This window comes from Phyllostomus discolor, chromosome 9 (assembly GCF_004126475.2).
Source record: "Phyllostomus discolor isolate MPI-MPIP mPhyDis1 chromosome 9, mPhyDis1.pri.v3, whole genome shotgun sequence".
Classification (NCBI taxonomy): domain Eukaryota; kingdom Metazoa; phylum Chordata; class Mammalia; order Chiroptera; family Phyllostomidae; genus Phyllostomus; species Phyllostomus discolor.
In genome coordinates, this window is record NC_040911.2 from 37,731,940 (window position 1) to 37,758,335 (window position 26,396).

At 42.5% G+C, this 26,396-nt stretch overlaps 1 protein-coding gene and 1 pseudogene across 3 annotated transcripts in view; one reads left to right on the forward strand and one right to left on the reverse strand.

Moving 5' to 3' along the window:
* The first annotated feature begins 418 nt into the window (after positions 1-418).
* TMEM241 (transmembrane protein 241) overlaps positions 419-26,396 on the forward strand; it is a 115,283-nt gene continuing 89,305 nt past the window's right edge. For all 3 annotated transcript variants that reach the window (XM_036009210.1, XM_028524386.2, XM_036009211.1), the window contains exons 1-3: positions 419-575; positions 3,308-3,354; positions 8,028-8,105. In XM_036009210.1, coding sequence (XP_035865103.1) covers positions 504-575; positions 3,308-3,354; positions 8,028-8,105 — 197 coding nt within the window. In that variant the 5' untranslated portion in view covers positions 419-503. The remainder of the gene's footprint in view (positions 576-3,307; positions 3,355-8,027; positions 8,106-26,396) is intronic.
* On the reverse strand, positions 15,959-24,695 carry LOC114506510 (annotated as a pseudogene).

The window sequence follows — 26,396 nt, forward strand, 5'->3', positions numbered from 1 at the left end:
AATAACATTTATCGTTGTTAGTTTTTTCGTGTCGTTTGTAAATGTAATACAGACTCAATGTAGAAATTTGGGAAAATTCAGTGAAGCACAAACAACATTTTAGTCCCACTGTACAGAGATAGCTCTGAACATTTTCTTTAAATGGTAATGGGGTGTAGTAACAGTTTTGTCAACTGCATTTTTTTCCTACTTCCACTTTCTACTTTTTTACAAGTACTGCCCATTCTTTCTCTACAGGTGGTCGCAGCCCTGGGTGACCTAGTCTCTCCTCCAAGGTCATTCTGCCAGTCGGGTACCACCCCACCCACCTCGAGGAGGCCCGACCCTACGGAGGCGTGACCCTCTTAAGAGCCCAGCGCGGCGGGGCGGGGTGGGGGGCGGTCCCCGTGCGGATTGGTGGAGCTCGCTGCCACGTGGCGCCCCCCCCCCCCCCCCCCGCGGCGGCGGCCCAGCTCCAGCGGCGTTCCTAAGGCGACCTCCGGGAAGGGCTGCAAGTTTGACAGATGTGCATGAGGAGGGGCCTGGTCGGCCTCTCCTTTTGTACCTGCTACCTGGCTTTTTACCTCACGAACAAGGTGAGGAGGGCGGGCGCGGGGAAGCGAGGATTCTGCGTGGGAGATTTGAGTCCCATAACTGTAGGTGGAACAAATGCAGCGTCCAGCTTTTCCTCTGTGTTTTTTCCCTCCTGATGGTGATAGAGAAGAAATCGACTGTGTGCGGGATGCTCTTTTAGAAGTAGCTGTGGTTGGACTGTGCTGCCTCACTTCCTGCTCTGTAAAGCATTCTGTAGATTTCCTGGTTAACCGGATTTTTGGGGGGGGATTTTGCAGGAACTTCATTTTTGGCAGTATGGACTACTTTTAAGGGAAAGAAAGCAATTGGCTCCCATTCCCTCGAGGAAGGAAGAATAGGGAAAGAAGTCGGACCCATCTGCCCTCTCTTCTAAACATGCCCCTGCCCCAGAGCCCCGCAAGATTCCAGAAGGCTTTAAACGGAAGAGATCAGCCCATCTCCATCTCCGCCTCACACCACTGATTCTCAAACTGATTTTTCAAAATATATGTTACCATCCCTGGCACTTCTAGTACATTCAGTAGTTTTTTCGTGGAATTATCTTTAAAATAAAATGTAAACTTAATTTTTCTAAAGTAATATCATGAAACCCTTTGTGTGAAGAGGCAGAAGAGCCGTGGACGCTGGCCTTGGCTCTGGGGAACGTCGGCGAGGGCGGGGAGTTGCCCCCTCTCCTGGACTCTGAGCTAGACCCGAGCCAAAGTGGTGATACAGGCCCAGGACCGCCTTCCCCAACACAGCCTCTACTGCTCCCTCCTCCGCACTCCCCCAGACCCCTCCCTGCCAAAACCTCTTGTTCCTGGGAAAGAAGCATTAACAAATAGCTTTTCCTCACACTGTCTTTCTTAGGATGGGTGGATGTCTTCAGTATGTTAAAAGGATGCTGGGGAAGCCCCCTCGCCCTGTCCCGTTGACCCTATGGGCATAGTCTTCTGCATCTAGGCTCTGCCAGATGAAATTTTTTGAATTAGTGAAGTCCTTTTGTGTCTGCCATCGAGGATCTTTTCTTCGGGTGTTTAGAACACTATGCTAGTTTCTTTATTTTCCTATTTCTCTGTAGTTTTCTCCTCAGACTGTTTCCCTCTCTATTCGTATGAAGAAAATTCATTAAGAAAATCTTGTACATCTTTGTTTCATACCTTAGTCTCATTACTGTTTAAAAGATGGTTGATTTTTGTTCAGCATTTGAACAGCAAGTGCTCTGGCTTTCCGGGCCTGGCTGGCCCAGTCAGGGCAGCGTGCCCTCCATGCTGCGGGGGTTCTGGCAGCAACCGGACCTCGGCCGGGCAGCGTCCTGTCCTTCCCCTCACAGATGTGCAGCTTTCCATCCGGAGGGAGGCAAAGTCTGTATCTGTTCTCCTTTATAGACTCCCACATTGCTCCTCCTTTTTCCTTGAGAAGCTCTCACTGCTCTTCTTCCAAAGAGCATTTTGCTCTCTCTGAGCGACACTTCTCAGTGATTTGAGGTGTTGCTGAAAGGACAAAAGTTTAGGACTTAGATACCCTTTGTCAGAGATTTCTTAGTCTTTTCATTGTTCTTTAGGAACGTGAAGTGAGAGCTTCAGCATTTTCTGTCTTTTGCAGTGTCTAGTACAAAGCTCAGCACACAATACACTAAGTCAATATTTATTATCTTCATGAAACTTGTTAAGGGTGATGCAGGTTATGGCCCAGGTAGTCACTCAATGCTTTCTCTATCTCAGTTTTAGAATGGAAATATCAGGGAAAAGTGAGGAAGAACATATTGAATTATGTGAATAAATAAACCAGAGTAGAATGAAGGTAATTTCTAATAACTATATACCAGTGCACAGGCATCTGGCCAGAATTGTGACGTTTAGGAACTCATACAAGGACAGTTATGTGCAGGGTGATCCATGAGGGAAAAATAGATGTGTAAACTTGCCCAACACCATTCTGCTCTATTTTTTAGGCCATGTGAAGAATCGGAGTCCTTCCTAAAGCCATTTAATGGTTTTAGGCTTTAAAACAATTCTTAAAGTGTTTAATAATAGAAAAAAAGCAAAAGATATCCAGAAGGACACAACACAATCCCCCCATTCATAAAGTGCTGTAAACTTGATTAAAGACAATAGAAATACAAGTTGACCTTAGCTGACTTGGTTTTAAAAAAATGCTTAAAATGCTAAAACACAGCAAAAATGATGACACCTAAGCAGAATCAGAAAAAAATTCTTAGAATGGGAAAACCAAACAAAACCCTAAAAATGAAAAACAAAGGACAGACTAGCATGCACTTCTTATTTGAACAGAAACGAAGAAGGGGGTAGGATTTTTAGGTAAACTGAACAGTAGATAAAGTGGATACCCTGAGAAAACAGACTGTCTTCAGGGGTGTGTGTGGTTTTCTCTGGAGTTGCTGCAGTTACAGCATGACACTTCTGGGGTCCGGGAAGATGCCGAGTTGTCAGCCATCCCAGCACCAGACCCAGCTGCTGTCCCACTTTGCTTGTGGCACCAGCTCCACTCCGCACTGGGGTGGTCAGGCTTCTGGTGACTCTGGGGGAAAGCAGGCCCACTTTCTTTGGTATGACTTGGAAGGTCTGTTTTGGGAGGGGGCAGTGTGTGATTTTGGTGGGGAGAGGATGGGAATAAAGACCCTTTTGAAACTTGAGTGTACTTAAATTTCTTAGGTAGGGATTTCTTTGATTATGTGGCCTATCAATTCTCTATAATTTGAAAATGTGCATTAATCTGATGTTTGTTTTTCCAGTATGTCCTGTCTGTGTTGAAATTTACCTACCCTACGTTGTTCCAAGGGTGAGTATTTTTTATACTCTTTGTATACATTCGTAGGAAATATCCAACCATTGTCTTTAAATGTTACTTACAATATATATTTAATTTTTTAAATTAAATGGATTGGGGTGACATTGATTAATATAATTATATGGGTTTCAAGGACACAGTTTTGTAATGCATCTCTATATTGTGTTGTGTGTTTACCCCTCAGAGTCAGATCTCTGTCGCCATATGTTTGACCCCCTTTACCCTTTCTCTTTAAAATATTTTCACTGACTGCATGGATTTTTCACCAAATAGACATGCTGTAATTTATTTAGCTATTCTATTAATGGGCATTTAAATTGTGTCTCATTTGGGCACTATAAACACCACAATGTTATCAGATGTTTTTGGTATTTAACTCTGCCAAATTTCCAACAAAGACATATATGCCAATACATATTGGCATAGATTCCTATATAAGAAATTTGGGTTAAAGAATTTGAACTTCTTCAGTATTCTTCTTGAATATTAACAAAATCTTTTCCAAAAATATATTACCAACTTACGTTGTCATCAGACTGTATATGAAACTTCCTATACCATTATTCTGGAACCATGTGTATTATTTCTTCTTTCTGGTTATTTCATGAGCCCCAAATAGCATCATATTGTTTTACTTATCATTTTTTAGATTATTCATGAATTGGACAGTTTTCTTATGTTTGTTGCTCACTTGTATCTTTTTTTTCAGTGAATTTTCTAATTGTGCCTTTTACCCCTTTACTTTTACAGGAATTTTAGTATTTTTCTTAGCAGTTTAATGAATTCTTCATATTTTAAGAGTGCCACCTACTTGTCCATTATGTTTATTGGAACTTTTTTTTTTTTGCAATTTGTTCTTTGCCTTTTTATTTTGTTTATAAGTATTTTAATTATTTAATTATTTTAAAAAGTGACATCATAGAAAATTCATTGTTTGAGCATAAGACGAAACAACAGAGAGAATACGAGATGAATCAGGTGTGTGGTCCTGTGATGCAGGGATGCTATTACTAGAACAAAATAGGAGGAAAGGATGGCATGGGTCAGGTCTGTAGCCCGGGTACCACGGGAGCAATGCGGAGTGCTCTGACATGCTTTTCTTTTTCACCTTCCCTCCCCCATCTTTTCATTTTTTAAATATTTGATTTTTATGTAGAAAAATATATTGATTGTTTCTTTTGTGATTCACAACCGCTTTTATGTTTATCCCTCTCTATCACAAGATTATGCTGATATTTTATTAAAGCTTTATTCAGTTCTTGAGCATCGGCTGTTTATTTTAGTGTGTGGTGCAATGTGAAGAAATCACTCCTTCCCTAACAGTTTCATTTACTCCGGCCCCATTTATTATGTTTTATTGTATGATCCTTTGCCTGCGCATTATTAATATAACATATAAAGTTATTTATTTAGACGCTATTTTTTATTACCTTGATAATAAACATTTTTCTTTAGCTTTTTTTGAAATTATCTTGGTAATAAATTTCTTTTTCTTTAAGTTTTTTAAAAACTCAATGTTGACAACATATTCGTTTCAGGTGTACAATGTAGTGTATAGACATATATATAACATGAAGTGATCACCCAGATAAGTCTAGTATAGGGTCTATTTTTGAATATTTATTTGCCAACTTTTATGGAAAGTGGCTGTGCTAAATTTTAATTATTATAGCACTTAAATATGTGGGAGAGCTCTTCCTCTCTCATTTTTACTACTTCTTTTAATATTGCACAAATGCAAACAAAAAAGCAGGGGCCCTGATCTGAATGTCAGATAAGGCAGAATTCAGGATGGAAATCATTAAACAAGTGAAGATAGCCATGTTTTATAATGCTGAAGCATGCAGTTTAAAATGAAAATAAAATGGTGATGAATGTCTATACCACTCAGGCAATCGGGCATCACCATTTATCAACCAAGAAGTGCAGGCACACCAGTGATAAATAGGAACGTGCTAGTAGGAGGAGACAAATTTACTGCTGTATTTTCATGTTAGTTCAATTGGACGAAAAAAACTTCATATGTATATTAACTATATTATTTATCTCATATGTATTTATGCTAAATATGGGTATATGTACTTATATGTGCTCCATAATATAATTAATACATAAATATCAAACATTGTCTCTTGAAAATAGAGATTATGTCCTTTTCTCAAATGCCTATGGAATATTCACCACGAATACAGTGAGATACACAGTAGGGCAGAGTAACTCATTCTGCAAATATTAATTGTGTGCATACTATGTGCCAGGCACTATTCTAGACACTTCTAGATGTCAGTGAAGAAGAAGATCCCTGTCCTCGTGGAACTTGCTTTTCTCTTTTGCCTATCCCTTAAATTTACCTGCCGTCCACCATATCCTCTATCCAGTTATCTGACTCAGAAACCTGATAATGTCCTGGCCCGTATGGCTCAGTGGATTGAGCGATAGCCTGTGAACCAAAGGGTCGCTGGTTCAATTCCCAATCAGGACACATGCCTGGGTTGCAGGCCAGGTTCCCATTAGGGGGTATGTGAGAGGCAACTACACATTGATGTTTCTCTCCCTCTCTTTCTCTCTTCCCTTCTGTCAAAAAAATAAATAAAATATTTTTAAAAAGAAAAGAAACATGATAGTTATTCTTGATTCCTCTGTCTCCTTCATTACTAACATGCAATTAACCACTGGACCTCCTAGACATGGTTAGAATCTGTCCACCTTATTCATCCAGTTGCCCATTCCCAGGTCATTGTCATCTCTCAAATTAACAACGTCCAACTTGCTTCCTGGCCCCTGAACTTGCTTTTCTCAAAGATGTTCTCTCCTTTGTAAAGAGAGGGAGCTTTCCAAAATGGAATTCTTTGTTGTGGGGCTCTCCTGAACATTGTGGGAAGGTCAGCAGCATCTCTGGCTTCAACTCACCAGGTGCCAGTAGCAAGCCTCCCTTCCCCTGTTCCCAGTTCTGACAACCAAAACGGTCTCCGGATACTGCCAAATAACCCCTGGGGAGAAGAACCACGTGGTTGAGGACCACTGCTCTCGACCAAGCTGCAGGAGGGCATGCCCCATATCTGTGTTCTGCCTGTCAGTGAAGGCATCACAGGAGACTTAAAACTGGGTCTTATAGAATAAGCAGGTGTTCTTACTCTACACTGACATGCAAGGAGATGGGAAGAACATTATGGGATAAGGGGACAATATGGACAAACTCTTAGAAGTATGAAATGGCCTGGCACATTCCCGAGGCTGTGGGCTGTTCATCGTGGCCAGAATGTGTCTGCCTGGGGCAGACAGACAGGAGCTGATCCTGGAGTGGGGCGGGGGCAAGTTGCAGGAGGCTCGTGTGTCATGCACAAATGACTTTATCCTGTAAGTCAGGGGTTCTCACCTGTGGTGTCGCAGTACAGAGGTGTGACGTAATCATTTCTGAGGTAGTGTTTCAAGTCATAACTAAAAATAGTTTTAAAATTTATGAATGATTCACCTAAAATAAAAAAATCAATTAGAATGTAACAGGATGAAGTTATTTTTATAGTTCCCCTCTCATTCATTTGGTGTTTTTTTTTAACCTTCTGCAGTGGAAAAGGGGGGCATGTTTACTTTATAACCTGTGCTCCCCCAGACTTGGCCTGCTGAGGAAGTGAGCTTCCTAACCCCGAGTATATTGCAGCTGAATGGAGGCTGAGAACTGCTACCTGAAGCACTGGGAAGAATCGACCATTTTTATTACTTTATTAAAATTTTAAAGTTTATTTAAATTTTTAAAAATTTATTGATTTTAGAGAGAGGAAGGAAGAGAGAGAGATGGAAGCATTGATTTTTTATTCCACTTATTTGTGCATTTGTTGGTTGATGCTTGTTGTTGCCCTGACCAGGGATCGAACCCACAACCTAAGTGTATTGGGACAACACTCTAACCAACTAAGCCCCTGGCCAGGGCAAAACCAACTATTTTTAAACAAGCGAGTAGCACGATTAAGTTTGCATTTTAGAACAAACCCTTTGGCTTCAAGGTGGAAGCTGGCTGGGGCGGGACAACCCTGGAGAGAGGGGACAGGTGCTGTGGTTCAGCTGTGGGATGATGAAAGTCTAAAGTGTGCAGAGGTGCAAGGGGTGGAAGGGAAGGCTTCAGACTTGAGTGCTGTTACGTGGATAAAAATCAATGGGATTTTGCAAGTAAATGAAGGAGGTGAGGGTGGAGGAATGGCTAGGATGACATCTAGCTTTCTGGGTTGGCTGATTAGGGGTAGCAGGAGGCTAACCGGCATGGGGAGGGGGGAGTTTAAGGTAATGTTTTAGGCCTGTTATATTTGGGAGCTTGTGGAGTGTCTGGGTGAAAAGGGGGATTTGGGAATGATCAGTGCAGAGGCAATGGGAAAAGAGGTGGCTGTGAGTGAGGTTGTTCAGGGGAAGTCTAGAAGAAGAGTACCAATGCCGGCACTTAATGGTGCAGCTGGATTCAAGGGAATCAGTAGAAGTTGGGAAGGACAGGTTTGAGATTGGGAGGACACGTAGGAGAGAGTGGGAGAAAAAGTAAGAAGGATTGGATGTGTGTATTTGTGTCAGTTGACAGATCTTCTGGGGTTGGATGACTTTCGAGACCATGACACTGTATTAAATTCAGATTGGAAAAAAAATAAATAAAACAAATTCAAAGTGGCCCTTGTTCTTTTCAGGTGGCAGACGTTAATCGGTGGACTTTTGCTTCATGTATCTTGGAAGCTGGGCTGGGTGGAGATCAACCACAGTTCAAGGTAGAGCCTCTTCTGTGCTTCATGAGTCATACCCGCTTCCTTTTCACACTACTTACTTTCTTAAGTTTTACATTGGGAAACACAGGTGTCTGAGTTGTTTGGTCTCTTAGTTCCCTTCTACTCTTGAGATTCAGTGATTTTATAACCAAACAGAACTTGAGCCGTGTTTTTTGTGGTTAATAATGCCACTAATCTAATGTTAAAATTAGTTGAGATATGCAATGTATGATACCAGGTTAACTGAACTTTCTTTTATATCATAGGTCTAGTAGGAATGAATTTTTAAATAAACTTTAAAAATTTTTGGTACATTTTTATTTTGAAATTATTTCCCTATAGAAGAATTTGAAATATTATAAAGAACTTCCATAATCTTTACCAGATTCCCAACTTACTATTTTATTGCACTTTTATATTTTTTTCCTTTTTTATAATGATATAATATTTTTCCAAAGCATTTGAGAGTAAGTTTCAGATTTCAGAGGAAGATGCTTCTTTTCTTCTAAATTTTTTAGCATGCATTTTCTAAGAGCAAGGATACTTTTTTACATGACTAGAGTGTAGTTAGCAAAATCAGGAAATTAATCATTGATACAATACTATTATCTCATCTATAAACTATTTTCATATTTTGCCAGTTTTCTCAGTAATATCCTCTATAATCCTCTCCCCACCCTCATTCTGATCCAGAGTCCAATTCATAGCATACATTGCATTATCTCTTGATTCTATTAAGACAGCTTTTCAAATATATTTAAAAGAAATCTCAAAGGCTATGTCGTTTTTCAGCCAAAATTATCATCTGAATTGGCTATTCACTTTCTGCCTCATCAAAATAAATTCTCATGATTCTTTGAGAACAGCATGCCTCTCCTGAAATGAGGCACAAAATTAACAGAAAATAAAGTTAAGTTTTACACGAATAAGGTGAATATCCCAACTGAGTGATCCAGCCAAGTCGTTCGCCTCGTGATCCAGGTCATCTGCCCAGCTTCCCCGATAGTCAGGTTAACCGCTTGACTGCAAAGTCATCCCTGTGCTTGGCACCCTGGAGAAGCTTTGGGGACATGTCTAGTATAAATATTACTAGTCTTCTCCCAAAGATATAAAACCAGAGAGGAAAAACTAGTATGAAGAGGCTTTATGAAGGAGAGACCCCGGAACAGAGCTGGGGATTAGTTTCTCTTAGTCCATATGCTGAAAGAATATTCCACACAAGATGCCTAACTAATCCAAAGGAGTAGATCATTAAGTTATAATTTTGCATTTCCATGATATAGTGCCTTCAACTTGATAAAATAAAGATACTTTGGGGATTTTATATGTGATGTCACTTTCTACTCCATTGTTATGCCGGATAGTTCAGTGAGAACTGGGTCTTCATTTAAACAAATATGGGCCCTGAATTGACAAGGCCTGTGATAGTTCTAATGTTCTAATAGTTAAATAATGAAGCATTCCGACTCTAAATGGTTGAATTTGTTCCTCCAAAGAAGCAAGAGACTGGACGAGAATGAAGGAATTTGCTGTCAGATTTTGAGCTGTGGTGCGTGGGTCTTCTACTTTCACAGTGTTCCTGACCGTAATTATCCTATAATTTCTGATGTGAGTTATTTACTTATTGATAATAGTCTCTTAAACACTACCTTAGTCATGTTTCCTTGAAAGCAATGCCATTGTTTATGCCTAAAAATTTTTTGTATGTAAAATCTATATAACATAAAATTTACCATTTATTAAGAGTTTTTGGCCCTACGGCCCGGTCGGCTAATCCTGGAGCATCTCCAGGATAATTTAGGAGCGGCCAACCAACCGGTGCGTGGTAGCCGGGGTCCCGGGAAGCGTTTGTCATTGTCCCCGGTTTTCCCCTAGGCCGCTGGCTCTGGGCTCAGCCCCCGTGGGCGGCCCCCAGGTAGTGGCTCATCCTAGCTTCTTGCTCCCACCCACCCTGGGGCTGGGCCCCAGACTCTTCCCGGCTCTGGGGTGGAGTGAGATAGGATGGAGAGGTGTCGGCTCCAGACCCGCTGCAGAGGGGAAGCCCAGCACGTGTGGGGAGGGGGAAAGGCTAGGCTTTTGTTGTTCTGTTCAGAAGGTCATTTCAATTTCTGTGTCAGTCCCTTTCTTTAACATTCCTGAGAGTTGACTTTAAAATCTATACGCGGGCGTCAGTCTCGGCAGAAAAACAGTAAAGGAAGCAGAAGCTGCTTGCCATATCACTGTTGTCTCTTGTTTCAGCATCAAACCTCAGCTAACAGGGCACTTAACAAAGGTTGGGGGTGGGGGGAGTCAAACTTTCAGCCCTCGTTTACCGAAGGAAATGTAAAGGAAAAGTGAACGGATAATGGGAGTCAGTCCCTTGTTTGGCTGATGATAAGCTGTTCCTGGTTTTCAGGACTTGAGGTGTGAAAAACTTGACATTACTTACATTTAAATGTATTTATTAAGCATCTACTAGAAGCAATGCCTGGGTAGAAGAAACTTCCAATTCTTTAACTTCTGCCTTCTCAAAAAATCTGAAACACTTCATTTCCATCTATTAGTTTAGAACATTGTAATTACAATTGATTTAAAAATAAGGGCCAAATAAGGTCAAGAAGCCCATGGATTTTCTTTAAATTTCAGAAATTTGATAAATGTGAAAATATTGCAGTTGAGGCATTTTTGTCAGTGCTGTCTTTTTCCCCCCTCAGCAGCACAAGGAGAAAAAGAAATCAAAAGTCTATTCGAATTTGAAAGGAGAAAGGGTATTGTGGATTAGGCCATTTCCAGACTGTGAATTCATGAAGAATTTGGGAAATGATTGCTCAAGAATAATTGTAAAAATGCATAGTTTTCATATTAAATTACATTTGACCTCAGTTGTTTTGGATTTCTTCCACACTAGGCTGTGGGTTCCCTGAAGGCAGGGGCTCTGTCATGTTCCTCTGTGGACCATTAGTTGCCCCTACCCAGTGGAATCGGGCACTTAATCTACGGATATTGAATGACTAGATCAGTGAATGAAGGGAAGCATGTCACTGATGAGAAATCCTGCCTCAATAACTTCTACCTGTTGGTGAGGTCAGAGACAATCTGTAGGTCCTGAGGTTGGTTTTGTTTTTGTTTTTGTTTTTGTTTTTTTTGTAAAGAAGAGCTGCTTTTTATTTTCCCAAGCCTTGAGATCAGGGGATTGATTCCAAGGCAGGGTTTCCCAAATATCGGTCAGAGGCCCAGTGACCGCTTGCTGAAATTTTCACTTGTCCCCGACAAAAACGACAAGAGTTAGGACAGTGTAATAAGCTTTTTATAAAGGTGAATTTGTTGACTCTACAGGCCTGCCCTTTATTCTGAAATTATGTCCTTTCTGCTTTTCTGGTGGTAAAATGTGTTCTATGATAGAAGAGGGTGATAATCAGTGTTGCATGCGTGTGCACGAGCACAGGCATGCACCTTCCTACCTGAGCAAAATGAAAAGCAGTGATCCTGCCCTAATCCTCTTATTACAGACAGTGTGAATTCAGCAGTCTAGACCACCTGATGAAGGGGCGGGGCTAGGCCTTGAGGTCCAAGGATACCTCCTGATAAAAAAAAGAAAAAAAAAAGAAAAAAAAAGAGTTTTAAGTACAACTCATTGTCATTAAGGGCATTCACACTGTTTTGCAATCACTACCACCATCCATTTCCAAAACTTTCTCATCATGCCCAACAGAAATTCTGTACCCATTAAACAGTAACTCTCCATTCTCCCTGACCTCCAGACCCAGGTAAACTGCTGATCTACTTTTGTATTCTATGAATTTGCCTATTTTAGGTACCCTGTTTAAGTGGATTTGGACAATATTTTTTTCTTTTGCAACTGGCTAGTTTCACTTGGCGTAATGTTTCAAGATTCATCTATGTTGTAGCGTGTGCCATAATTTCATTCCTTTTTTAAGGCTGAATATGTTGTATGTGTACCACATTTTGTATGTGTACCACATTATATGCCGCATTTTATTTATCCATTCATCTGTTGATGGAATTCTTCATACTTTTATTGCTTTTTTTATTGGGATGGGATATGACTAGTAGAACTGGATGAGGTCAAAAGCTCTCAAGATTTTGTCCCTGAAAGAAGTGGTCCTCTGACAGTGCAACTTTGAGACCCACTAGGTACTATTGCCCCTTGAACTCACATGATGCCAGGTTTCACTAATCTCAGGAGATCCACAATCATAGCCCGTTCAGTCCTCTTGCTAAACTTCTTAGAGACTTTTTCACCTCTATCTCCTGGACTTCCTTAGGTGGTTTCACAGCCATACACATGATGTGAGCTCACTTAAGCTTCTTGTCCAAGACCTCAATGCCTTAGAGTTATCAGCTGCTGTTGTGGTTAATAACTGTGGCACAGCTTGGAATTCCCAGTTGTCATAGTCCCTTGACAAGGGAGCATTACCAGATGGCAAAGAGCAAGGACACAACACCGGTGTCTCTAGTATGGGCCTGGGCTGGGTTTGTGTTTCCTGTGGCTGCTCTTGCTTACTAGGCTGGGCTACCTGATGATGTCATCGGAAGCCCAAGCCCAGCTTTGCTGTGTGACTGTGTACTTGTATAGAGAAGGCAGAGGCTGGGTTCCACAAAAATGAAAACAGCAGAAGAAAGATTGGTTGGCGTTCCCAAGCTCGTCGTGGACTAGGGATTATAATAGTGGGGCTGGAGGGTAAGTCCAAAATGGGTACTTAGTATCATATGCCACAGAGAGCACATTCAGACTGTGCTTATAGCCTGGAGCACAGCAGAATCTCAGATTCCCTCTCAGACAAGTTACAGAGCTGGGCACCATATTTTCTATGTCACAAAGAGGCCACATCTGCTGTGTCAGTCAGCCTCTGGCCATGTCATGTTGACTCCACCAAGCAACCCAATGAAATCATTCTCCTCCAGGATATTTTCCTGGCAAACTGGTTATTACCACCAAGTGCTAGATGATGCCCTTGAAGGCTCTGTCTCAGGAAAGATAGCACTGGTTCCCAGCTACAAGCTTGTCGTTCATTATATGGCAGGTACTGTTGTTGCCAAGCCATTGCAGAATGTGGACGTGGTTTCTCCAGCAGATGTTGAAGTCCTTTGCTGAGGCTTTCTGTCCAAAACGTGCTCCTAAAAGAGCCTTGTGACCTTTCATCCGGTAGATGGCACAGCGGGAACAGGGTGCTGTTTACTGTATTCTTGAACCACTGCTGATTCCATTGGAGTTGAAGACCTCATCTTCCAGATTCTGAATTACCAGGCTACATGTTTAAATAAAAACACTTTGAAAGTATTTTTTTAACCTACTCGCCACTTTAACTCTCAAGTATTCAAGTATGAGAAGTTCAAAGTTAGAAATCTTGTTCCAAAACACCCTTGTGACTAGAAATTTTATTTTGAATCCTCACCCAATGATATATGTTTATTGGGGTTTTTTAGAGAGAGAAGAAGTGGGAGAAAGGGAAAAAAGAAAGAGAGAGAGAGAGAGAGAGAAACACCAATGTGAGAGAGAAACATCTATTGCTTGCCTCCTGTACACAAGTGGGGATTGATCCCACAGCCCTTTGGGTGTACAGAAAAATGCTCCAACCACCTGAGCCACCCAGCCAGGGCTGTGACCAGAGATTTCTAACAGATGAGGGAGAAGCTCCCACTCATCGATTTTCCATTGAGAGTCTTTGTGGAGAAGCATAACAAATATCTTTGATAAAACCTCCAAATTAACTCAGCCTTGTCCCTAAAGAAATGAACAGTGAGACAATCAATTGGAGTCTAGACTGTACTTCCTTTTAAGGTTTGGTTATTTGTTTTTAAGTGAGATAGCCCTCCGTCATCAAAACTGCTGGTGGTTGGAATGTCTCAAATATGTTTTAAGGTGTCTAGCATTTCGAGTGACTCTTGTAGTTTTAGAAAAAGTCATCTTTGCTCACAGAGAAAGTTAACACTCAAATTCATGTGTTTTTGATGCTTCCCCTGTTGTCTTCTCTCCAGAGGAATGCGGTAAGTATGTCTGTAGAAATTACTTCTGGGGGATAGTAAGACCAGCTTCCCAAACTTCCTCAGGAAACATGCTGAACAACACTGAGGGGACAAAATACCAAACGAGGTCTGGTCGGTGCCGGCGCGGGGCTGCGGCATTCCCAGGGGGAGCATCCATGTGACCAGGGATGATAAAAGCAAGGGATTTTTTCTCTGCTTCATTGAGGTATATTCACAAATAAAATTGGAAGATATTTAAATTGTATTGGGTTGGTCAAAAAGTCCATATGTTTTTTTCTGTAAAATAAAAGAGACATTTTTCATTTTCACCAGTAACTTCATTAATTTGGATATTTTGAGTATGTTGGCTATCTCCTGTGCGGTATAACACTGATGGTTCTCAGTTAATGTCTTGATTTGATCACTACCAGTTTCAACTGGTCTGCCTGACTGTGGAGCATCGTCCAGCGAGAAATCTCCAGCACGAAACTTCACAAACCACTGTTGACACATTCCATCAGTCACAGCACCTTCTCCACACACTGCACAAATTTGTGTGTGTGTGTTTCAGTTGCGTTTTTACCTTTCTTGAAATAAATAAAGCATAGTATGCTGAAAATGTTGTGTATTTTCTTCCAACTTCAGTATTTAAATGGCTACACAAAAATTCACCAATTTTGAGAATTCTTTTTTAAATGCACACTAATATGACAGCTGTCACAATACAATCTAACAAGCTTGTTTCATATGAAGTGAAAGACAACTAAGTGCTACTAGAGCCGTCTTACAGAAAAAACACAAAAGAACTTTTCTAAACATAATCTTTTTTTAAAGATTTATGTTTTTTTAAGAGATTTTATTTATTTATTTTTAGAGAGGGGAAGGGAGGGAGAAAGAGAGAGAGAGAGAATCAATGTGTGGTTGCCTCTCACATGGCCCCCACTGGGGACCTGGCCTGCAACCCAGGCATGTGCCCTGACTGGGAATTGAACCTGCAATGCTTTGGTTCGCAGCCCACGCTCGATCCACTGAGCTATGCCAGCCAGGGCCAAATGAACTTTTTGACTAACCCAACACATTGTGGTGCTTTGACATATGTATATACTATGAAAGATTTCTACCATCTAGTTAATGAATGTGTCCATCACCTCACATCTTCACCTTTGCATGGTAAGAACATTCAAGGTCTACTCTCTTAGCAAGTTTCAGTCATATAAACACAGTGTTATCAACTGCAGCCACCATAGATCCTCAGACCCTGTTTATCTCATAGCTGAAACTTTGTGCCCTTTACCAACCTCCCTGTTTCCCCTCCCCCCAGCACCTGGCAACCACTTTTCTACTCTCTGTTTCTATGAGTGACTTTTTTTTTCTTGTTTAAGATTCTCATGTAAGTGATACCCTGAATTATTATATTTGTCTTTTTCAGGACAGGATTTTTGACGTTTGATACCTGCAGGTCATGCCTGTACCTCCTCATGCCTAGGAATCTACTGGACTCGAGCTTTGTTATTGACCACACTGCAGGTCCCATCAGTCTGTGTCAGCACAGCCTGCTCTGGCCTCATCACAGGCCGAGCTGTGAACTGTCCCACTCCCCAGACCTGAGGGGGGAGGCGGATGACTTGCACCTTAGTTTGGATCATTAGTCACTGGTGGACTGTGTACTGGCAAGGTGCTTGTACTGGAATTTCTTTTCTCATATGTATCAGAAATGAGATCCATATGTCTTCTAGCCTGTCTCACTTATTTTTCGGGGACCCGGGAGACTTATATTTTTTTTACTCTTTTCTTTTTTGGTCTCTGTCCCTTAGTACTAGTGTCTCCTTTTCTCTATGCTGTCTCTTCAGCCTGTCTCCGAAGGCTCACAGCACACCAGCCTTGGCCCTCTAGGGGTGGTGGGGGGTGGCCTGGGGTTGGGGGGAGGGGAACCACACCGACAAGGCTACAGGTAGCAGCTTGAAGGCTGCAGCAGGGTCCAGACTGGAACAACAGAGGGAGAATAGTGGTTTTCAGACACTGTTGGGATTTGGGAACTGGCTTCTTTGAAGCCCTTGTTTGGCCTTCAGAGATTGTCAGAACCTCACTAAAGGTGACATTTCAGCACAAAATGGGGTTACCTTTGAGAATCTCGGGCTAGTAAATGAAGTGGGAAATGGAAAGAAGTGATGATTCTGAGTGGGAAGAACCACTGATGAAAATGTCCTGAAAAATTGAACTTTCCAGAAAAAAAATGGTAACAGGGTCCTTTCTGTTTAGCCAGTGACACTGCCTCATGTATGAGCCTTGGGCACCCCAGCTTGTAAGTCCTGGAGGCTGGGACTCAAGCTGCCTTACTTTAAATCAGGAGCCAGCAAACAAGAGACAGAGAATAAATATTTTAGACCTTATGGGCCATACAGCTTCTGTCACAACTACCCAACTCTGCGTTTGTCACACGAAGCAGGCATGGACGGTACATAAGCAGGCAGGAATGGTTGTGTACAAACAAAATGCTGTGTTCAGAACCAGGAAGCAGAAAGGGATTTGGCTCATGGGCTGTGGTTTGCTGACTCTAACTCTCAGGTATGCTGTGTGACAAATAGCACCATCACAGGGTTCTTGGGTTCAAGTAACATGAGGGTTGAACTTTGTCAAGGGCATGTGGCCCTCTGTGAGTCAGGGGAAGAGTAAAGCAGGAAGAAGAAAGGTCTAAGAAAAGGAAGAAGGAAGGAGAAAAGGGAATAGGACTCAGAGGACCACATTCACCAGTAACGGACAAAAAAAAAAAAAAAAAGAAAGCTAGGTATCTTCCGTGCATATTGAGTTACTATATCCAGAAGTCCTTGTAAACTATAAAACAAATGTTGGCTTTGCAATTGAAGGCAGTACTGTTTAGGCAATGCCAACAGTCAACACGTGAACCTTGGTATCTTGGTTGCATGTTGCCTTCATGTTTGGAAACAGTTTATAGGTCCACTGGGTGTCAGTATAACACACAGAATTTTCAAGAATTCAGCTCCAGAAGCCCTTCTGGCACTCTCGATCAGATAAACTGTTCTCAGGGAGCAGATGTTCCCTCAATAATGCATGCTCTATTTGAAAAGCAAGTGACTTAATTTAATTAGCCTTCACCTCAATAATAACAGTTCTATAAGCCATGTCAACATTTTACATGCTTCTTGTAAAATGCTTTGTTGATCAGGGTTCTTAGGGACAGTAGAGAATGCACACACAAAAAGCGAGTCCACAGCTCAAACAAGACAATATTTGTGCTTATAAGTCTGCGAGATATAAATCATAAGCCCTGTAATAATAATTATGTATCAGCACAATTTTCAAGCCAGACCCTGTGGCAAATAGTCCTTCAACAGGGACTGCAGTTGTCTGCAATTGTACGGTCTGTAGTCTTTCCCCCTAGGGCAGGGCTATCAAACTCATTTTCACCGGGGGCCATATCAGCCTCGTGGTTGCCTTCAAAGGGCTGAATGTAATTTTAGGACTGTATAAATGTAACTACTCCTTAACTAGGGGCAAGGAGCTCAGCACTGCCGCTGGGTAGAAACAAGGTGCTGGGCTGGATAAAACAAAGTGGAGGGCCGGATTCGGCCTGTGGACCTTGTGTTTGCCACCTGTGCCCTAGGAGTTGCTGTGAGATCCTTTCCCACACACACATGCACACACACTCACTGGTCTGGCTGCTCCCCAAAGACCCATGCACCACAGAGATCCCAGGTTCTGCCAGGACCACCTCAGGGTTTAGTTATATTTTGCCTCCTTTTTTGGCACAAAGGGCAATGTAAGACAAACCAGCATGGGAAATCCAAGTGGTGCCACCTTGTGAATGAAAGTTGGAGAGAGAAAGAGTGCATTAATAAATAGTGTGTGCCTCCTTTGTTCCTATTGTGGAGGCCATTGGCTATTTTAGAATCATACAGAGTTAGAGCTATAAAGGAGGCTGTCTTAGTCAGAGTGGGCTGCTATAACAAAAATACCATAGACTAGGTGGTTTAAACAACAGAAGTTTATTTCTCATGGTTCTGGAGACTGGGAAGTCCAAGATCAGGTGCCGGCTGCTTGGATTCTGGCAAGGGCCTCTTCTTGGTTTACAGATAGCTGCTCTCTTGGGGCTCTTCTTATAAGGGCACCAATTCCATCATGAGAGCTCCACCCTCATGAGCTAAGTTTCCTCTTGAATGCCCCTCCTCCAAATGCCATCCAGAATTAGGGTTTCAACATGTGATTTTGTGGGGACACAAACATGTAGTTCACAGTGGAGGGTGAGTCAGTATGACCTCTGGTGGGGAGGGGTGCTCCGCCCACAGAGCACCCCCAGCTGTCGCAGATGAGAATAATTCTACCAAGACATGATCTGCTTGGGGAGGAGAGGTAGCCAATCTCTCAAAGGAGAAGGGCCGGGAGCCTGTTCTTCAATGGACTTTTATTGGGTTCAGTTTGCACAGGAATACAGGTAAAGCTCTTCAATCATTGTCAGACAGTAATGATAAAACAATGGATAATATTTAAAGAACTATGAGGGCTTATTTTGAGTCAGGGTCAGTTAGCTAAAGAGCCATGAAACTTTGGGAAACAAACTCATTTTACGCTTGGACCCTTATCAGAAAATTGAGGGAATTCTTAGCAAAGCAGGATTCACAGGATTTTATACATTCTTTTCTTAGATCTGATTGCCTCGGGGAACCGCCTGTTCCTGCCCAGGGATGTACCACCCTCTGACATGGTTTCAGGTTTAAGTCAGGCAGAGGAAGTAAGGCAGTCAAGAGATTAGGAGACTTCTCACAGACAGAATGAGGACTCAGGCTATGTCAAAGCTGAGGGATGAGGGTGCATCACCCCCTTTTTCTATAGCCTCCCAAGTCCTTCCCTGAGGGCTCCTTCATGACTGTACCTGTCTTAGGTTGTCCCTCCCTTGTGGAATCTTACCCATCGTTGGCTAATCCGTCATCCACCCGGGGCCAAGCAGGGTGAAGTGAAGGGGGCAGAGGCGGTGCCCCTACAAGGAAGATAAGCTTTGTCTCCTTAGTAGCTTATGGTCCCAAAGTCTTACTCAGCCTTAGCCATTGTGGGATTACAGCTTCTGAAACCAGGCAAGGCGGTTCCCAACACTCTGGAAGGCAATTTTATAACCAGTCACACACGTGGTGCATGTATCTTTGAACAGCAGTTGCTCTAATGGGAACTTATCCTGAATATTGCAAAAACATCATGAATATAAGAAGAGAATATATTCAAGGATAACCATTACAGCATTAGAATAGTGAAAAATAGGATTAACTTAAATTTGCAGCAGTAACTTAGTATTAAATGATTTATAAATTGTGATTTTTTTTTGACATGGAAAGGTGGTAAACAGATTATGAAGCAATATATACAGTAGGACCCCATTTTCATTGAAGTGCTTATATTTGGGCATGTGGCATTGTTTGGAAGGAGACATAACAAGGTCTTAACAGTGGTTATTTGGGGTAGTGGGATTGTAATTATAATATTTTTCAATATTTTGTAGCATGGATAGGTACTACTTTTTATTAAGACAATCAATACAGTATACAGGTGATATATGATAGAATTGTACACCTGATTCCTATATGATTTTATTCACCAATGTTATCCCAATAAATTGAACAAAAAAGAAAAAGAGATAAATTATTACAGAAAATAAAATAGCCTCCATTCTAAGTTTCTAAGTTCATGTCTATTAAACATGCTTGGTTGTTTTTCAATGCAGTCAATTTTTTGTTGTCATAGTTATAGGATGTAACATGATTGTTATAAATGTTTATTGAATTTGAAACTGTTTAAATTCCCCATAAGTGCCATTCGGAGAGGCAGCTGGCAGGAGGTAGGTCAATTTTGCCCTCACCCCTGCCCTTGAAAACTGAGTAGCTGTAAGCACCAGTGATTCTGTTCAGGGTGTGAGAAAAGCGGACGAAGAAACGTGAAGTAGGGTCATGACTGGAGTTTCCTGATATATTTTGTTGCTATTGTTTTCCCCTTGAACCAATCTAGGGGGAGAAGGGTAAGTTACAAAAGTAATACATGGTGACTTATTCAACCAATATTTGAGGCTCTGTTATGTATATGCCAGGCATTTTTCTCAGTGCTGGGGGTGCAGAATGAACCAAGCAGACAACAGTCTTTGCCCTCAAATAGCTTATATTCTGAGGGAAGTAGACAGACAAGACACAAATGCAAATGGCAATATGTGATGTCTCAGAGGGTGATAAGTGTGGAGACAAATAATGCCAGGTAAGGGGATAGATGCGTGTGCCGGCGTGCCGGTGCCTGCGGGTGTGGCTGGCAGCTGCTATTTTGTGTGTCGTGGGTAAGAAGGACTCATGGACAAGATGACTTTGTGAGCAGAGATCTGAATGTGTGGGAGAGTGGGCCGTGCAGGTGGCTGGAGGGAGAGGGTTCCAGGCAGAGAAAGCAGTCACAAACCCTGAGGTGCTGGCGTCTCTGGTGAACAAGGAGGCCAGAATGCTTTCATTCCGCTTGTAAATGAAAACATTTTGGAGACCTTTAAATACCTCAGAGAGTATTTGTAAGGCTTTTGGTAAGTGTAGGCAAGTAGTACATACGCACCCTCCAGAAAGATACCAGTTTACATCTCAGAGCCATGAAGAAATTGATTTCATGGGCCTCATCTTAGATACTAACTTGAAAAAATTCCTAGTCTTGGAAAAAACTTGATAAATCATTGTCTTCATCTAAAGTTCTTTTGTTATTAGGGAGGTTGAGTAACTTTCTATGTGTTTACTAGCCATTTATATTGTGTGTGTGCGTGAGAGAGAGAGACAGAGACACAGAAAGAGAGAGAAACGTAAAATTACCTGGGTTTGTCCACTGAGTTTTTCTTTTTTCTACTTTATTTTATTGTTTATTCTAGTACAGTTGTCCCAATGTTTTCCCCTTTTGCCCCCCACCCCTCCACCCAGCCCACCCTTCTCACCCACAGTCAAATTCCCTTGATTTTTTTTTCTTTTGGGGAGTTGATTTTTTTCTTATTGATTTGTAAGTACTCGTTATACATTAAGGATATTAAACTCCAGCCTGTTTTATATGTTGCCAGTATGTTTTCCTGGTTTGTTAATCATCTCCCAATTTTCTTTATGGTGTCTTTGGCTTTTTTATGTAGATGGATCTGACAGCCTTTCTTGATGATTTCTGTCTGGAGCCACGTGTAGAAAAGCCAGAGGAGAACATTTATTGAGTGTCGTTGCTTCTCAAGTGCCACGCACTGCCCCAAATACTGCATGTGTGTCCTCTTGGCTCGTCTCCTCAATAGCTGTCTGAGCACTATTATCCCCATTTTATACATGAAAAAACTAAACTGAGTGCTTATTGCAAACTAGCTTTAGATTTGGGATATGAATCAACTAGCTTTAGAGCTGGGATATAAACCTTCTGTATAAAAGTTTGCCTGACCATAAAGGCACATTCTTTCCACTACACAAAACCTCTGCCCTGTGCTTCTGCCCCCCTGCCCCCAGATGACCTAGATGACCCTTAGGTGGCCCCAGCCCTGGATAACCTGGCGTAGAAGAAAGGGCACAGCCCAGAGAAAAGTGTGAAGTCTGTCTATCCCTTAGAGCTACTGGTTGCAGTTAGTCATCTAATCGATGGGATGTTCCTTGGGAGTGAAGGGAGCTACTTATTCTTTCCAGTGATGTGCATAACCACGTCGATGTTATAAGATCATACTCTACAGTGCCCAAAACCAGGTGTGATTTCCATCTGTTATTACTGCATCTCCTTAGGAAATAATCCTCAGTTATGGTGCCTGAGAGCTAACTAGGATTTTAAAGTTATAGTTTTATTTCTTCCTAAAGAAATGATGTTTTAAAAATATGCCAAGATGGCAAAAGCACAAAGAAGCACCACTGCCCTTGAGGCTCATGTCGTTGCCTTGTTTCCACCCTACTGCAAAGTAGGGTGTCTGGTCTCCCTGGGGGACGGCTGAAAGGTCTGACCCCTCTGTGTTGTGATGGTGCATTAACAATGGTGGAAACCTTACAGGGCAGTGAGCTACAGTCTAGTTCCTGAAGCCGCAGGTGGAAACAATTGCTCAGATTGTGTTAGTGCAGCTGTCAGTTGACCCACTCCTCGCAGCAGAGCGGGTTCTCTGCTGGAGGGAGGCCTGACTGTGCGCTTCCATGACTGCCAGTCTGCTTGCCACCCTCCCGCCTGTGCCACTAGCTTGTAAATGTCATGGGCTCAGTGTTGCCTAGAATTTGGGAATAAACAGTTAATGAAGAATAAGTTTGTGACAAAGTCTTACCAAACCTTAATAGGCTCTTATTGCTGAGAATACTGGACCAAGGGGGGGGGAACTTATGTTGAACAAAATACATTTGAATTTTATCTTCAAAACCAGGGGGTGAGGGAATACTGCAACATCAAATGTAAGACACGTTTAATAGTGTGTTCTTGCTCACTAGAGAACAGGGGAAGGCCCCCAGACCCTCTCATCCAATTCTCCACTTGCACCTCAAGTTCGTAATATTCACGACTGAGTTAATTAATGATTTCCCCAGTCAGGTCTCTTGCAATGTTTCTCATGTTAGTGCACCACCATCCAGCCACTATTCAGGTTGGAAGCCTGGAAGTCATTCTTGGTGTCTTCTGTTCCTCACCTCACAGTAGAAATTATCACCAAGTTCTATTGATTTCTCAAGTTGGTCCGCTCTCCCCACCTCCATCTTCTCCTGTCTGGACCACTGCAATGTACACCTACCTGGCCTCCTGCCCTCACATCCCTAACCCTATTTCAATCTATTCTCCGTACTGTAGCCAATATTTCCAACATGCAAATTAGATTATACAAGGTCTCTCCAGAAAAAGTCCAGTCATTGTTAATATAACAAGAAAAGTTTGTGCGACATCAATGTAACCTCACTGCCAAGAAGAGTGGACTGGAATGCACATGAGTGAACAATGACAACTTCACTGTACTAGTCAGTGGGGGCAGTAGACACTGTTGAGTGAGCACATGTACTGTGTGGCCACTGCACTGAAAATGACTGAGCAAGTAGGGCAATCAATCTGCATCCAATTTTGTGTAAAGCTTGAACAGCCCTCTGCAGAAACTATTTGGATGATTCAGAAGCCTTGGCTATGGGCAACTTGTGATTGGCAGCTTCATCACGACAATGCGCTGACTCATGCAGAATTTTTTGGCGAAACATCAAATCACCCAGGTGACTCAGCCCCCCTATAGCCCAGATTTGGTGACCTGAGACTTCTGGCTTTTCCCAAAACTAAAATCACCTTTGAGAGGGAAGAGATTTCAGAACATCAATGAGATTCAGGAGAATACAATGGGGCAGCTGATGGCAGCAGGGAGAACTGTGTGAGGTCCCCAGGTGCCTGCTCTGAAGGGGACTGAAGCATGGGAAGTCTGTAGTCACTCTTGGGGGAGGCAGCTTTACAGCAAGCGCCATACAGATCATCTAACTTGTAGAAAGCATTTCCAGTCAAATGCAGAAAGGGCCCACATGCCCACCAGGAAAGTTTCAAAATGTTCAGTTTGCTTACATTAGGCAGAGTAGTTTTGGGGATGTTTCTGGAGGCTTTGATGATGTTGTCCACATTAGAGATGATGAAAAGTCTCTTTGTGCTGGACACAACAGTGGTTTCTCATTTTACCTTGCCAGCTCTCGCTGGCTGAGAGGCATGGGCCTTTTTAATGTCATCCCAGCCCTTAAGTTTCTTAAGAAAAACAGCCTTCTTAGTTTCTTGTAGGATTCAATTTTATCTTCAGCCACCAAAGGAAGTTCAAGAACTTCCTCGATATGATGACCTTTAGACATGGTCAGTGCTGGAAAGGCCGAGCAGCCAGGGCAGAGCAGATGGCATATCACTTCTGTGTTGTATCCACTCTGCGATGCCAAAGACACCAGCTTCTTGTTGGTGCAAACGCATGGCCCCATGATAGATTTTTCCAAAAGCACCGTGGCCAGAATGATGAGTCTCACCTTGAACTCTGGGAATTCAAGGCCCAGCTCTGCCAAATACTCCACAACTCAGCTTTGGTTTCATGACCTGCCAATTCACTGACAGCATAGAGCTGGCTGTTGTTTTGGCCTAAGTCAGTGCGAACAAAGTTCACAATATCCGGTCTATTGGGGGCCTTGAACACAGCGGGCAAAGTGACCTTTTGCGAGTGCACCGATGGCTGTGGACGGGCACATGCCGGGGCGTGGAGAGGAGAGGGCCACACTTCTCTCAGCCCGGTGGCTCCCATAGGAAAGCAAGACAATTTTAAAGTAAGATGTAGAATTATGCATTAATTTGCTCATCTTTTGGTAAGGCTTTTCTTTTATATATGAATTGTCAACTCGTATTTCCTTGAGTCTTTTTTTGCATAAACGACACTGAACATTTACTCTGATTTTTATATTTCAATAAAATATAAAAGCACTTTGATACTTTGAAACAACATGTGTGCAGAATTCTTCTCAGTTTTTCATTATTTTTTATTTTCTCTCTATCCTTTCACACTTGTCTTGCCCACACCTGGTTCGGCAGCAATTTTTCTAGTGATTGACATTTGTTATTGTTTTTAAGATTTTATTTATTTATTTTTTAGGGAGAGGGGAAGGGAGAGAGAGAGAGAAACATTGATGTGTGAGAGAGAAACATTGATCAGCTGCCTCTCACATGCCCCCAAGTGGAGACCAGCCCGCAAACCAGGCGTGTGCTCTGACCAGGAATTGGACTGTCGACCTTGTGGTTTGTGGGATAACGCCCAACCTACTGAGATACACCAGTCAGGGCTCACATTCATTATTCTTAATAGCAGTTATAGTTTATGTTGGTGTGTGGTTGGGGAAGGCAGCTGTCCCACTGCTAAGAGATTGGGAGCTGGGCCTAGAAATGGCTCTGCAACCAACCACGTCTGCAGGTGTCTGAAGTTCTACCATAAGTGCAGGTTGCTCTGCATCCACCTTGAAGATGGGCCCCGAGTGAGGTAATGGGGTAGGACACAGGCATGAGTGCCCTTGGGCCTGCCTCACAGTCCCCAAATGCTCACAATGCTGCCCTGTAGCATCTATCTCCCAGATGTTTCTTTGATACAGCTAGACCTGTGCATATTTTTTATAGTTAAATTTATGTCTTTGTGTTTTCAGGGAGAAGGGTTAAATACACGATGTTCCCTAGCCCTGTTTTCTTTGTCTCCTGTCTGTGGCTGCTCAGATACCCTAATGTCCCTTGGAGTCCATGACACAGCAGGAGCTTTTTTGTTCGAGAGGGAATGGAGCACAAATGTCTGGGGCCTCCCTGACCTCACATCCCAAAGTCCTGGGCCTGCTGCAGCTAGGCCAGCTGCCTCTCCACCCAGCGCCCTCTTCCTTCCTTCCTCATCAGTGCTGCCTGCAGTGTATACTCTGGGCTTCCTTCCAGTGTGCAGCAGGCAGTGGGCCTGGATCCTGTCTCTGCTGACCCTTAATGTCCAATGGAAAAACCTCTTCCTAGAAGAGAAGCACTTGGCTGGTGTTACACTTGACCCATTAGACTAGAGGATAACATCTCCCTGTTTCTGTTCACCTCTTGGTTGGAAGTGCAGACATCAATTACTGCGGCAGGACTGGTAAGGTTCCTCAGATCGTTAGCTGTTTGGTCTGCTACCGGAGCAAGAGCATGTTGTGTTTGCTGCCATTAGATTATGAGGTCCTTGAGGCTGAGGTACAAAAGGGTGGTTAAAATCTGGGGCTTTAGCATCAGGCAGACCTGAATTCAAATTCTGGCTTTGCCATTACCAACTCTTCCGACCACAGGCAAATTACTTAAATTCTTTGTGCCTCAGTTTCTTCATCTGTGCAGTGGGGATCATAACCAGATACTTTCCTCATGAGACTGCTGTGCAGATTTTTAAAAGGTTGCAGTGCAGAAAACACTGAGCACGGTGTCTGGTTTGTAGCTCGTGCTACAATGTCAAGCAGATGTCAACGGTGATGTCGCTGTTAAGAATAATTATGGTGCTGTCAGCACCTTCCACGTTGCTCTAAGTGTTTGCTGAATGAATGTGTACAGGAAGTAGGGGTTAAAGGCCTTACAAGAGAATGGAAACATTTTAATGCCATGTACCCTGGAAAGCAGGTCTGACCAGGGATGGTCATGCTGATAAAATTAACAGAGATCAATTCTTGAGCAGGCTCCATCCCTGAAGAGCAGTTCATTGAGTTAGTTGGGATTATTATGTTATATCCTGCTGGAGAGGTTGCATTTATTTATATCTCCTAGTAGAATAACTCTGGGAACTTGAATCAGTGGACCGAATGCCTTTGTAACTAATGGGGGGAAGCAAGTTGCAGACTCAGGGAT